This window comes from Hyperolius riggenbachi, chromosome 9 (genome assembly GCF_040937935.1).
Source record: "Hyperolius riggenbachi isolate aHypRig1 chromosome 9, aHypRig1.pri, whole genome shotgun sequence".
NCBI classification, from domain to species: Eukaryota; Metazoa; Chordata; class Amphibia; order Anura; family Hyperoliidae; genus Hyperolius; species Hyperolius riggenbachi.
The window spans coordinates 74,095,074-74,110,801 of record NC_090654.1 but is presented as its reverse complement, the minus strand read 5'-3'; the positions used below and the strand labels follow the sequence as shown (position 1 = coordinate 74,110,801).

Here is a 15,728-nt window from a genome sequence, read left to right as displayed (position 1 = left end):
ACACATGAATTGGCTACTGTTCACATATCATTTGATCGACACTGAATTGAGTTTTGCATCCAGAGCAAGGAGGCACAATATTGTTCAGATCGATGAGTGAAGGAGAATCAAATAGGATCTGGTACCGGTGCTATTGTCTCAGTACGGCAATATTAACGCTGGTTAAAACATCGGGCCTATGACCACCAAAAATAAGATGCAAGTTAAAACCACCTCAATTTTACATGGACAGTTGACAGCTGTGTGTTCATCTTCTGCTGTGGATCTATCAAGCACTAGCAGTGCAAGTGCATAGTTCAGCTATGTCTGTGCCTTGCTCCTAATTCTCATAGGAGAAATGTATAATCTATATTCACTAATGGAGACACAACCAGCAACAAAAGAAACCTGAATCGGTAAGGACTAAATGTGGCAATTCATGAATCGATGGTCTGACCTGGCTAATGATCCCTGACTAGAAATCAACAGATTTACCACCTTGAAATGAATCACGTCAGTCTCACCAAGTTTTGATTAAACTTTTGGATGCTAGTCTAGATTAGGGGACTCAGAAGGAAACCTCATAGTGAAATTCAGCTAACGTGATTGGGTGGACAACACCCTCTGGAACTGCCAAGTTTCATATAGGTTGCGCAAAAGGTGGATCAGCGCAACAACAGGCCGCCTCCGAATGGCCTCCAATCAGAGGTGCGCTGAGCCCCCCCAGAAACTACAAACGCACCTTGAACCTTGCTTTTGATGTATATGCAGAGCTTCTGTTTGGGTTCAAGGTGCGTTTGTAGTTTCTGGGGGGGCTCAGCGCACCTCTGATTGGAGGCCATTCGGAGGCGGCCTGGTGATTGCGCTGATCCACCTTTTGCGCAATTTTCAATTGTATTTGATTAGCCGCACCCAGGCTATGCATATACATAGGTTAGGATTTAGTTAGTGTTAGGCCCCTCCCATGGAGGATCGACTTCTACGCAGTGGGAGGGACGAGTACTTAATAGGTTGCATGCAAGCTGTTACAGGAAACTAACAGCCTCCTCCAGTGGTAGACAGGTCATGTGTATGCTCGGTGTGTAATATATCCCACAAGTGGGGCTTGCACTCTTTCGCAGGTAGGCACTTGCCTGTTTTTAAGTAGCGCTGTTCATTTCCTTGCTATGTACTAGATTCATATAGGTTGTCGTAAACTACGCCAACACTGGCCAACCACAACGCTTCATGCTGTAGAGGATGCTGTGTAGGCCTGAACGATTTATCGTTTTTGTATCGAAATTGTGATCACGGAAGTGACGATTCCGTGATCGCCAAAGTGTCGATTTTTGCCGATATTTGTTGTACTGCTCCCTCTTGCTGTACAGTAGCAGCAGCGCAGCATGTACAAATGTCTGTGTACAAAAAGCGGCGGCTCTCACTCCCCGCGGCAGCTCAGTATCTCTATACTTCTGTGTAGTTAATGCCACCTTCTCCTCCTCCTCCTCCTGTCATCAGCAGATCCCAGCAGCGGCAGGCTCTTGCTCTGTCACTCCTCCTAGCTTGATCTTCAGCTCAGCTGGGTGGGCGGCAGACTCCGCCCACAGTCTCTCGCTCGCTCGCTCCTTCTGTGAAGCTGATATAGGCACTAAAACTAATAGGCACTCATTTGCTCCACTGATGTGCAGACCACAGCGAGACAAAAGCTATTGTCTGGTCTGACTTTTCCTCCGCATTACAAAGCAGCTCAGCGTGTAGCAGAGAGCAGAGAAGAAATTCCCTCCCTCCTCCCCCCCCCCTTCCAGAAGTTGTCAGGAAGCACAGGAGAGAGCACATGGATCTATCTGCACAGCGTGGGGGAGATGGAGCTGTAGGCAAGACTGCAGTGCGTGACTGTGTCTTTCAGTCAGTGTGTGTGGATAAGTATGTGTGTGTGCATTTCAATGTGTGCTGCAGGATGTGTGTGTATCAGTGAGTGGATAAGTGTGTGTGTATCAGTGAGTGGATAAGTGTGTGTGTACTGCAGGATGTGTGTAACTATCAGTGAGTGCTGCAAGATGAAGTGTGTGTATTAGTGAGTGTGGATAACTGTGTATCAGTGAGTACTGCAAGATAAAGTGTGAGTGCTCTGAGATGGAGAATTAAGTGTGTGCGTGTGTATCAGCGTAACACCCATCCCACCCCCAATGCTTACCTTTACCATACCTACCCCATTCCTAATATTAATTGTCCCGACCGCCTCTGTGACATGACTCATACCCCCCCATAATAAGTGCCGCAAGGGGAAACAAGGGATAGGCGACATGATAATCTCCCCGCCGCCCCTCGATGACTCTCGCCTTGGTCTGGTTGGTCTAAAGCTTGATTTGAATAAAATCGTGAATCGAATCGAAATCGCAATTTCTGACAGAAATCGTGCGATTCAATCTTTTCCTAAAATCGTTCAGGCCTAATGCTGTGATTGGATAACTGTTCCCTATGAGGTTTCCTGCTGGGTCCCCTAAACTAGACTTGTGCCCACTATGGACCCAATAGCAATATACTGCTCAATGTCCTAACAAAACTGCATGGTTGTCAGTCCTCCCAGAGTTCAACCTCACTTTTAATCAATAAACTGTACAAAGTCAAGCAGAATGTCATTTGGCATGAAAAACTCACTGGCAGGTATGATCATACCAACTGGATCTGCCACAGAACTTAAGAGCGTACACAAACAAAATTTGTATGTACAGTATTTTCCCTTTAAAGCCATACTCTGCATGAAAACTCATTCCTCGGCTTTATGTAATGTGAGGAAAGATTATGACCAAGTTTATTTTACTGCTGTGCACCTGTTGAGGTTTCCTCTTTCCTTTCACTTCCTGTTTATTGTGACAACCACAAGAGGGACAGGAAGTGAGTAACATACATCAAATGGGTGCATGAAGCAAAACAACTCATCACTGGGCAGAAGGGGAAAGAGAAAAAAAAAAAAAGTATTCCACCTGCCAGTCGAATCCTTGATTTGGGTCGTTCCCTAACTTCCTGGCCTTTGTGTTGCCCGAGAAAGTTACAGGAATTAAAATAAGTAAATACGGTAATCCCCAAGTAGTGGAAAGCCCCTAGATGCTCCAGAGACCTCCCATGTCCTCCTTGACACTACCTACCACTACTGGCTGGGACCCTCTTCGCGACCACACTCCCATCTGTGTACAAGGGCAGTCATACTACGCGTGCGCGATTACAGCATACACAGTAGCCCAAAGCCACTTGTGCATGGTGGAAAAAGCAGCGCATGAGAGGCTTTATGCTTTTGTGCAGGATTGGAGTGTATTTGCTAATGCGCAATACTGTCTGCTATACTCATAGGCGAACCGGAGCACAGCCACAAGAACATGTCCAACAAGCTCTTGTCTCATATAGTCAGAGGGATCTGGCATGGGTACAGTGAAGGTTGAGGATGATCAGAGAAGCCTCTGGATTATCTAGATGCTTCCTTCTACTGTGGTAAGTAACAATACTGATTACTAGGCCTGAACGATTTATCGTTTTTTGATCGAAATCGCGATCACGGAAACAACGATTCCGTGATCGTGAAGGTGACGATTTTTCACGATTTCCCTGGCAACAGTGTACTAGTTCAGCCCGGCAGTCCATCACCCGCTTGCCGCTCTGCAGCGGCGGCTTAGTAGCTCTCACCAGCTCCTTCCTAGTGGCCGCCTCTACCCCCTACGTCATCAGTGTCTTAATTTCTCCCTCCGCCTTGCATATTCATCATCGGTGGACGGAAGGCTGCAGGAGGCACTCACTCTCGCTCCGCCCAGCCTAGCACATCATCAGCTGGGCGGGCGGTGGACTCCGCCCACAGGTACTCGCTCTTTCCCTCCGCCTCGCCTAGCGACTAGCGAGTCATCAGCTGGGCGGGTGGCCGCCACGGCTCTCACTCACTCTCACTCCGCCCAGCCTAGTGCATCATCAGCTGGGTGGGCGGCAGACTCCGCCCACAGGCTCTCGCTCTGTTTCCCTCCGCCTACCGTGTCATCAGCTGGGCATGCGACAGGACTGTCACTAAAGAGTTTGGCCAGGTAGTGCACGACAATTTTTTATATATATATATATATATATATATATATATATATATATATATATATATATATATATATATATATATATATATATATATATATATATATATATATATATATATTTTTTTTTTTTTTTTTTTCTACCAGCCAACCACCTAAGATTTACCACTGCTCCGCCTCCTTTGCCACTCTACATCAGTGCAACTCTGCACATCACGCTGACACCCTGTGTGTGCCTCATCCATTCTGTATGTGTACAGGATGATGTGTGCTGGGCAGTGGGCAATTTGAGCTGAGGTGACTGTGAGCTGGACTGTGTGATGTGATTTTATATGTATTCACGATTTTTCTTCAAATCTAGTCCTTGCTGTGCAGTGTGCACTGTCCTGAGCCCGGCCACAAGGATCAGTTTGTGTGAACAGTAGTGTTCTTCCATAGCTCTGCACTCCGTCCGCACGACAGGCTTTGGCCAGTTATCAAGCCTGGCAGGAGTGGAACCACAGTGTGTGTGTGTGTGTGTGTGTGTGTTATATCTTGCCAAAGCCTGTCCTGCGGAGTGCTGAGCTATGGAAGGACTCTATTGTTCACACAAACTGATCCTTGTGGCTGGGCTCAGGACAGTGCACGGCAGGAGGAGGATTAGTTTTTAAGAAAAATCGTGAATCGAATCGAAATCGCAATTTCTAACAGAAATCGTTCAATTCAATCTTTTCCTAAAATCGTTCAGGCCTACTGATTACTACCCTGCTTATCTTCTGCCTTCAATACACAGACCCAGAACAAAAAGGCAGATCAGGTACCCCCTGACTTAACTGACCACACTAACTATTTAGGCTTGTGATTTCACCACCACTAAAGCCAGATGGATCAGTGGGATATCCAGAATTAGCATTGTTTAAAAACAAATAAGTATTTTTTGTAAAAGAGAAAACAAATGGCACTGCTGCAATTCAAGTTTGCATTTAATGATTTAAAGGAAACCTGCAAGGACTTAAAAAAAAAAGTTGAAATAACCTGGGGCTTCTACCGTCCCCTCTGCAGACGCTCTGTGCCCGTACAAAACAAACCTCCGGTATCCACCCATGGCGTAGTTTCATCATCGCCGACTCACAAATCAACAGCCATTTCGCCTGCGCAGTCCTAGCCGCACGCTTCCTCATTCTCGCTCTCGTTACCAGGAGCATCCTGCAACGGGAGCGTATACGAGGACACCAGGCGCAGTGGCAGCGTCAGGTAGTCACCAAAAATGAAACTGAGCCACAGCGAGGAACCGGAGGATCGTTTTGTCACGGCGTGGGCACAAGACGTCTGCAGGGGACCAGTAGAAGCCCCAGGTGAGATACATTTTTTTTAAAGTCCTTACAGGTTTCCTTTAAATGCATAGACTTCAGTTGCTCAATATACAGTGGTTTTCAAATTCAGAAGTGGTACACAGGACACATACCGGGGGTCCGAAGTGGATTCTCATACAGTAGGTGCAGGCACAGGTAGCTCAACGGCGCTTCTTCTGAGGCTGTGTCTCACAGCCTTGGAAGAAGCAACGACAGGTGCGAAACGGCCGCCAGGCTACCTGTGGTAGAAAGCACTAGAGAGCACAGATTGATTTGATCAGGGAAGTAAGCATTATTCAATACAAACATTTACTGTACATAAATTTGGGTGCTAGTCTAGTTTAGGGGACCCAGCAGGAAACCTCATAGGGAACAGTTCTCCAATCACAGCACCCTTTTACGGCACAAAGATAACTAGTCCTGATACTCTGGCCAACCTGCTGATGTAATTTCTCCAAGCCCAGAAGCCGCCACCTACCCTCAAATTCACACTTATAGGGCCTCTCAGGCTCAAAGTGAGTCCGCCGGTGGGCACCAAGCTTAGTGGCGGTGGGAAAGGCAAACCCACAGGCCTCACATCGGAACAGGTTCTCTTGTTCGTGTGCCTTGATATGAGCTTTCAGGTTGTAGACAGTGGTGAAGCTCTTTCCACAACCAGGGGCTTCGCAGGCGAAGGGGCGCCTCTTGTCATGGGACTGGAGATGGCGCTTCAGCTTGTAGAGGGTGGTGAAGGACCAGCCACAGTCGTCCACCTGGCACTTGTAGGGTCGTCGCTCCTCAGCATGGCTCAGAAGGTGCACCTTTAGCTGTTGCTTGCGGTCGAAGGCCTTGGCGCAGCCAGGCTGGGGGCAGCGGAAGACAAGCAGGACCCCCTTACGGGCCAAATCCAGGGCTTCCCCCAGATTGACCTGCAGCTCCCCAATGTCCTCCACCAGGAAGCCCTGCTCGTCCCTCAGCACCAGGTCCACATCCTCCAGGCTGTCAGGGAAAGCGGCCTGGCCACTGCTGGAGGCTTCCCCATCCTGGCCTAGTCCCGCCCCCCAGCTGTGGTGAGGGGTGGCCGGCGCGCTGTTACTGCCAAGCCGAGGCTGCGGCCTAGTCCCGGCCTCCTCTCCGCTCTCCAGGCTAAGCACGCCATTCTCAAGCTTCACCGTCACGTAACCGGGCAGCGCCTGCTCGGCGGTCGGGCTGGGCCGGGGAGGCTCCGCCAGGCTGACCACCATGAACACCGGGAAGACATTTCCGTCCTCGTCCCCCTCCTCTCCTCCTGAGCCGCCATCTTGTTGCCGCTGCTCCGCCGCCGGCCCCTGGATTTCCATCTTGGTGTCCCTGTAGCATCAAGTCCGCGCGCGGAGGGAGACGGGGAAAACCAGCGTCGGCCAGTGTGTGGCCTCTGCTTTGCGCCGCGCACTCATCCGCCGGATCAGCCGTTGCCTGGCAACCATGAGCCGGGACTATTTTCTAGAAGCGCTGACGAGTGACGAGGAACTGGTGGCTGGAACACTCCTTGTTGTTGTTACCGGTAGCAACAGATCAAGCCTGTGCTGTTTCAATAGTTATGCGGCTGGAGAAGAGGCGGGGGTTGTGTAATGTCAGTTACGAGGCAGATGCTGATTGCTATGAAGGCTGCTTTGGGAAAGGAAAACGAGCTTTGTCACGTCACAAGTATATTAGTGGACAAGAACAGCAGCAGCAATAAATCTGTTCTTTTCCACAGTTGAAATGACCCAGCAGCAATACCAGTATTATCCTATACAGTGCTGGCATCTTCCACAGTACACTACTTTTATAGTATCCATACCTCCCAACTTTTTGAGATGAAAAAGGGGGATACTTAAGCCACACCCCTACAACACCCTGGTCACGCCTCTAGTCATGCATACCCTAAAGATTTTATAAGAAAAAAATATGTTGTTTCATAATTCAAATCACACTTGTCCTTTCTATCCTGGTTCATTTTCCTTCATATTAACATTTTAAAATTAGTAATATATAAATTTTAAGGATGGAAATAAAGTTAAGAGTCAAACACATTTTTTTAGTATAGAAATATATATTTAAATAGAAAGAGGGACAAAAGTCCCGAAAGATGGACAAATGAGTAGGACTGAGGGTTAGGGCTCTCAAAAAAGGGACAGTTGGGAGCTATGCAGCAACAATACCAGTGTCAGTAACTCCTATACAGTGATAGCATCTTCCACAGTACACTACTTTTATAGGGTTATTATCTATATATAGCAGCATCTTCTGTGGTCACTCTTCTGTCTCTCAGAGGAGCTCAGTCTAGTCCTGTCAGTTCATACATCCGTCACAGCCATGTTTGCATCAGATTATCCCCTTAAGGTGGCCAACTGGCCATACATTATACAATGTTTTTAAATATCTGTTGAATTCAAGAATTGCAATCAATTTTTTTGACTGATTGTAACATTTCAATAATATAACCACTGTACCACATGTTCAGTTTTTCCCCAATTATGATAAAAATGATTGGAAACTGAGAAAATTGCTAGGGTGTGTATATATTAATAAATTGACAATCTAACACACATCATACAATATGAAGAAACATTTCCAGCATTCCAGATCGATAAACACAAAAACCCAAGAACTCCGATTGGATTTTTCAGTCAAATGAAAAAAAATAAAAAATAAAAAACCTTTCTATTGTAATTGGAAGAGCCGATCATATTTATCGAATTGCTGTAAAAATCAGATCATTTTATTGTATCGTGTGCGGCCACCTTTATCGTAGTCACTACTGTGCCTGTGTTTTGTTTTTTGTTTTAAACTTGCATCTTATATTCTACCCTTTGGAGATGGTGGATATGTACCAGACACGCCACACACAGTATTGAAAAGAGGAGGAGAAGGGACCCAAAGACATACAGTCCCATGTATTCCCACAGGGCTATTCACGAATTCTATTTTCACTTGCTCAACTCACAGTATGCACAATACCCAATAACAGTACAATATTTTCATCAGATGCAATCTTTCAATGCAATATTTACATTCAAATTGTACAGAAAATCAATGTGAAATTAATCTTTGGTCAATTGGAACTGAAAATTCTGATAATCCGACATTTTACGATCGTATCTGAAGAGATAAAATGCTCTATACAACCTGCTTATGGGAACAATTGACAATTACGGTACCTTCGGATGACTTTAGATCATAAAATGTATGTGAAAAAAATTACATGTGATGAATCTGTTAATGGTCACCCGATATAAAAATCTATAGAATGGTTGTAGAGCATACTATGCCCCCAAGAATCCATGTAAAAAGAGCACTGCATTAATTTGGGCACCACTAGCTGCCAATTCCAATATTGGGAAAAATTACAGATTTTGTACTATCACCTAAAAAAAAATCTTCTCACACTAACCCTCCCTCTCAGGGCTGGCTTTACCATAAGGCACTGTAGGCATGTGCCTACAGGCGCCTGATGATGGAAAGGCGGCTCATTAATACTTGGGGGCTCCTCCAAATACTTAATAATGAGGATACTTCTAGCTACCCAATACGAAGGGGCACCTGTAGCTACGTAGGACAGGCAACGGAAGTAAGGGAGAAGTGACAGCCAGAAAACTTGCGGTGCGGTTCGGTGGGGGTTTGAAGGGTCATGAAGGGCGGAGTCTAGGGTGCCAGATCATCTGTGGCTATAGGCTCCTGTAAGGTAAATCCGGGCCTTCTCCCTCTATCTGCCATACACCAGATGTTTCTAAACGTTTTAAAGGGATACTGTAGGGGGGTCAGGGGAAAATGAGTTGAACTTACCCGGGACTTGTAACGGACCCCCGCAGACATCCTGTGTTGGTGCAGCCACTCACCGATGCTCCGGCCCCGCCTCCGGTTCACTTCTGGAATTTCAGACTTTAAAGTCTGAAAACCACTGCGCCTGCGTTGCCGTGTCCTCGATCCCGCTGATGTCGTAAAGAGCGCACAGCGCAGGCCCAGTATGGTCTCTGTCTGCGCAGTACACTCCTGGTGACATCAGCGGGAGCGAGGACACGGCTGCACAGGCTCAGTGGTTTTCTGACTTTAAAGTCAGAAATTCCAGAAGTGAACTGGAGGCGGGGCCGGAGCATCGGTGAGTGGCTGCACGGGCACAGGATGTCTGCAGGGGACCATTAGAAGCCCCGGGTAAGTTCAGCTCATTTTCCCCCAACCCCCCTACAGTATCCCTTTAAGCCAAGAGCCATATTTTCATTCTTGAGAGTGCTAGGGGGCCAAACTAGCGAAATAAAATCATTTTTGCTGATTGCTGTTACACTATGCCGGTGACATTTAGTCTAATAAAACATTTTTATGGGACATAACCAATATACAGTGTGCAGTTAGCACAGTGGCAGCTGCTACAGTAGTACCTGAAAACCTACAGGCAAGTAAAAGGGGGTAGAGGGGAGCAGATTAGATAATTTCCAACTGGTCCAATTGGATTGCGTTAGATTTTGGATACTTCTCAAAGCAAAATCTATCGCAAAATTGATCTGAAACAATTTGGACTCCAACACAATGCAGTTTCTTATTAGATCCATCTAAAGGTTGCCATACACATTTTTAAATATCTGTTCAATTTAAGAATTGCAATAATTTTTTCTGAATGATTGTAACATTTCAAAAATATTACCAATGCACCACACACGTATGTTCAATCTTTCCCCAATTATGATAAAAATGATTGGAAACTGACAAAATTGCTAGAGTGTGTATATTAATAAATTGACAAACACACACCATACAATCTTTAGAAAGATTGAAGAAAAATATCTGGTATTCCGGATCGATAAAATTCAAAGAAACCGGGAAATCCGATAGGATTTTTCAGTCAAATGAAAAACAAAAAAGCATTTGATTTTTTCCGGGAGATCCAATAGTTTTTATCGAATTGCCGTAAAATCGGATCATTTTATTGCATCGTGTGTGGCCACCTTTAAAGAGACTCTGAAGTCTCCCAAAAATGAGGTTTTTACTTTAAAAAAACCTCATTAACATTATTACCCCTCTTAAAACGCCACAGAACCACAGCCGAAAACCCCCTCAATCACCCCATACTCTCGGGGGTACAAAGCGGGCTCCTTCCGCATAGAGGCAGAGCAGCTCTGCTTCTATGCGCATCAATCAGCCCGGATAGCTGCCTCTCCCCGCCCCTCTCAGTCTTCCTTCACTGAGAGAGGCGGAGATACACGCTGATTGACGAGCATCGAGGCGGCAGCAAAATCCACGACCAAGAAAGTCGTGGATTTTGCCAGCCGAGTAAGGGGTGATTGAGGGTGTTTTCAGCAGCGGTTCTGCTGTGTTTTAAGAGGGGAAACAATGTTACTGAAGTTTTTAAAGTAAAAACCTCATTTTTGGGAGACTTCAGAGTCTCTTTAAAACCCCATCTACACCATACAATTTTTTTTGTCCGATTTGATTCATTGATTCGATTCAATCAGACATGTCTGATCGGGAAACACTGGCAAATTGAATCAACTCGAATCCCGATCGGACATGTCAGATTGAATCGAATCAATAAATCAAAAAAATTGTATGATATAGATTCCCCCATCACCATCACTGTCTCAGCCAATGTCAGCACTGTCTGCTGCCGCTAAGGGCTCGTTTCCACTATTGTGGTGCGGAGTCGCCTGGATTCCACCGCTGATGAAATTGCATGCGGATGCGTTTCCCCATGCGTTTGCTGTGAATTCGCATAGATGAGGGTATATGCGATTTTAACCATGTCACTGCCTGTGTGAATTTACATTGGTACCTATGCGAATTCGCAGCAAAAAACGCATTAAATACATTGCATGCGATTCGCATGCATTCCACTCGCAGGCGAATTCTGCGGCTCTTGTGCGTTTTTTCACAGCTGAAAAAAAAAAACGCACCTGACCAACGCTACAGTGGAAACAGGCCCATCCACTTGCATTACATGTGCAAATCCGCATGTGTTGGACGTATGCGGATTCGCGATAGTGGAAACGAGCCCTAAAACCACCTTCTGCCAATATCTGTGCCACCTTTAACTGCTTTTCATCAGGTGCCACCAGTGCCCAATTATATAGTAGGCACCCATTTTGCCAAATTACCCACTTTGCATGTGAGCCAGCTTAGTTATTCATGGTAACAGAGTAAACTCGCCCATCTGTCCAGCATACTCCCGTTTCCTTCGGGCTACCAGCTCCCTGTTCTTAGTGATCCGGCAGCATGTAAGCACTCAGGTAACATACCGCTGGGTCACAGAGAGTGGTCGCCAGTGAGGATGAAGATGGAAGGACATAGACTGGAGGAAATGCACTGCCTGGACAAGTGAGGGTGGTCCGCTGAGAGTACTCTGCAAAGGCCCCGGGGGACCTCTATTAGCTTTGAGGAAGGGAGACCTGTGAGATAGATGTTGCGGACCTCCGATTTTCGGTTCGCGAACTTTCGCGGAAGGTTCGGTTTGCGCGAACCGCAATAGACTTCAATGGGCAGGCGAACTTAAAAATTTTGAAAAATGATAGAAAAGATGTTTCAAGGGGTATTCTACCTGGAGGAAGACATGGTTGAGTGAAATACACATCAATAGTCCCAGAAAAAAATAAATCTGGATTTAATACAAAGCAGTGTTTGAAGATCAGAAATCTCATTGAATGTTCAATTGCAGGCCTACACTGCTTTATAACATCAGGAATCCCTCTCTCCCTCGAGGTCTTGTCTTCCAGGGAATTGTAGTATTTCAAAAGCCAGCTTACATACCTTGGCTGGGAATAGAACCCAGGTCTGAGTGTGTGGTAGGTAACTCACTTAACCACTATACCACCACTACATGCTGAAACTTCTTGGAGCAGACATACTTCCTCCCTCCAAAAGACACACATACATCCCCATAAAATCATTCAACAGCAACTGCGTGCACAGTCTGTGTGGCACAATTGGTTAGTGCGTTTGGCTGTTAACTGCAAGGTTGGTGGTTCAAGCACACCCAGGCATGGCCTTGCCTTTTGTGTTCAACAGTTGTCCGAAGAGAACCCCAGATAGCCAGGTAGATTCATCTCTCTCTCTAGTGGAGATGGTCACCGATTTCCGCTGAATTGTATTTTAGGCGGAAATTGGTCATTCCGTTTGGTCGGAACAGAAATGCTTTTTCAATCTATTCGGAATTCCGAAATTGCCTGTGAAATTCTGCCGGTATCAGTTGATGTCATTGAAATGAATTTTCAGCTTAAAACCATCAAGTCCTAGAGAGAGAGCTCATTTTTCTCTTGGGTATATCACAATGGTGCATGCTAGGCTGGCTTCAGCAGCATTTATTATGACAGGTCAGTCTTCTATCTGCATTCATAAAAATTATAGGCACCAGCCCGTTTGCATCCTGTCCACTGCAGTGACAAGGATGCAAAGGTTTTATATTTAACATGATCCTTCAAAACGTCTGTTACACCATCCCTTGAAACTCAGGCTAGGAACACACTTAGCAGAAACGCTAGCATTGCATAAAACGCGTTTTTGCCTGCAATGGTAGTCAATGGGCCACATCAAAAAAGGCATACGAGTTTTGCATGCATTTTCTAATATACTGGTTTTGTTGCATAGTTTTCAATAACGCAGATAATGAAGATCAAGGGATAATGCAATGTAATGCATTTTGTATGAGGTTTCATGCGTTTGTGCTTTTTTTTATGGTTTTATGATGCATTTCCACTTCCTGTTATCTTCCTAGTGATTTCCATAAACCACAATAGGAAAACTTATACAAAATGCAAATGTGTAAAAACGCACGCAAAACACTAGAAAGATGCAAACGCACATGACAGACATGACAAAACGTGACCTTTCACCAGCCTGAGCGTTTCCCTGAATAGAGAACACTGTAAAACGAGAACACTGTAAAACGAGAACACTGTAAAACGAGAACACTGTAAAACGAGAACACTGTAAGGCCCAGTGCACACCAAAACCGCTAGCAGATCCGCAATACGCTAGCGGTTTTGGGAGCTAATTTCAGAGCGATACTAGGTATGTTTAGAGAGGTTTTCTAAACATACCTAGCGGTTTTGGGTGCGTATTTGTGTAGCAGATTACACACATTGTTACAGTAAAAGCTGTTACTGAACAGCTACTGTAACAAAAATGCCTGGCAAACCGCTCTGAACTAGCGTTTTTCAGAGCGGTTTGCGTTTTTCCTATACTTTACATTGACGAAACTCTTCCGAAAACCGCAAACGCGCAGCAGGAGGCGCGTTTGCGGCTTGGCAAAAACCGCAAACCGCCGGTGTGCACCATCCCATTGCAATACATTAGACAAGCGTTTTTAGAGGCGGATGCGGCCGGCGGATCGCTCCAAAAACCGCTCGGTGTGCACTGGGCCTAAAACCTCTGATCCACTGGTCATTTGTTGGACACTGGTGGGCACTGTGGCTCCTTAGTTTTGCACTCTTTTTAAATGTTGGAATCCATAACCCTTGAGTTGATATGGGCAGACTCATGGGGAAAGGTGGGCAATTGGAGATCACCCAGTGCTGCGTCACCAGTACGATTTTACAGGACAACACCCGTAATAAGTGCTAAGCATGTCGATCTCTCCCAGATTCCTTTATACCGATACAGTATTACATGCCTTTATTAGAGGTCTTTTGGTGGAAACCGGTTTTATGATGACTAAGGGGCGGGCTCTTTCACACTAAGACGTTGTGTTTGATGCAACGTTAAGGTTGCATAACGTGCCCCTAACGCAATGCATGTTAGCTTTGAAGTTGGACGTTACATTGAACTGCGTTATGAGTCTCTTGATGCGTACTTTTTGACGCATCTTGATCGAACGAAAACGACGCATGCGGCACATAAAAAAAAAAAAAAAAAATCCATTACTGAGCATGTGCAATCATTCTTACGCAGGGAAATACGAGTATAACGCACAGCATGCTGCACTTTCATTTAACGTGCTGCGTTATACTCCAACGCAACGTGGGCACTGTGAACAGCCCATTGATTTATCATTGCTGTGAGTTGGGCTGTGTTACAGGCTGCTGTAACGTGGGACTTTAACGTCCCACTGTGAAAGCAGCCTTAAAAGAGAACTGAAGTGAGGAGAATATGGAGGCTGCCATATGCATTTCCTTTTAAACAATACCAGTTGCCTGGCAGCCCTGCTGTTCTATTTGGCTGCAGAAGTGTCTGAATCACACCCGAAACAAGCATGCAGCTCATCTTATCAGATCTGACAATGTCAAACACCTGATCTGCTGCATGCTTGTTCAGGGTCTATGGCTATAAGTATTAGAGGCAGGGCAGCCAGGCAACTGGTATTGCTTAAAAGGAAATAAATATGGCAGCCTCCATATCCCTCTCACTTCAGTTGTCCTTTAAGTCAAATGTCAAGTGAATGGAAGCAATTAGCCGCAAATCTGTAAAAATCACCATTGCTGACTGCTAATGTTCCCCACCACTTCCTTTGGCACAGGAACATGCTAGAGCCCATCTGTTACAAGTCAAAACCTCCTATAATCAGTATAAACCTGGTACATGTCCAATTTTGAGGGGCCAATTTTACCACCTCCATCTAGTATGAGGGTTTACCTGCACAATCTGCTCGTAGTATTCCACGTCTGTTGGCCCTCATACTACATGAGCAATCTCTACATAGTCACGTTAAAGAGACTCCGTAACAAAAATTGCATCCTGTTTTTTATCATCCTACAAGTTCCAAAAGCTATTCTAATGTGTTCTGGCTTACTGCAGCACATTCTACTATCACCATCTCTGTAATAAATCAACTTATCTCTCTCTTGTCAGACTTGTCAGCCTGTGTCTGGAAGGCTGCCAAGTTCTTCAGTGTTGTGGTTCTGTGATGCATCTCCCCCCTCCAGGCCCCTCTCTGCACACTGCCTGTGTATTATTTAGATTAGGGCAGCTTCTCTCTTCTCTCTTATCTTTTACAAGCTGGATAAATCCTCCTCTGAGCTGGCTGGGCTTTCACATACTAATGAATTACATACAGGCAGAGCTGTCTGCACTCTGCAGTAAGAAACAGCCTGACATTTCAGTGGAAGATAGCTGCAGGGGGAAAGAAACTCACAAATGATCTCTTGAGATTCAAAAGGAAGGGTGTATACAGCCTGCTTGTGTATGGATGTATTTTCTATGTGTGGACATGCTGTACATCAACCTACTTCCTGTTTTGGTGGCCATTTTGTTTGTTTATAAACAAACTTTTAAAAACTGTTTTTAACCACTTTTAATGCGGCGAGGAGCGGCGAAATTGTGACAGAGGGTAATAGGAGATGTCCCCTAACGCACTGGTATGTTTACTTTTGTGCGATTTTAACAATACAGATTCTCTTTAAAGGGTAACTGTAGTGAGAAGAATATGGAGGCTGCCTTCCTGATTTCCTTCTAA

At 45.5% G+C, this 15,728-nt stretch overlaps 1 protein-coding gene across 1 annotated transcript in view; it reads right to left on the bottom strand.

The window, feature by feature from the left end:
- ZXDC (ZXD family zinc finger C) overlaps positions 1–6,866 on the bottom strand; it is a 33,345-nt gene extending 26,479 nt beyond the window's left edge. Inside the window, exon 1 of the mRNA XM_068253074.1 lies at positions 5,832–6,866. Coding sequence (XP_068109175.1) covers positions 5,832–6,672 — 841 coding nt within the window. The 5' untranslated portion in view covers positions 6,673–6,866. The remainder of the gene's footprint in view (positions 1–5,831) is intronic.
- Between the last annotated feature and the right edge of the window lie 8,862 nt (positions 6,867–15,728).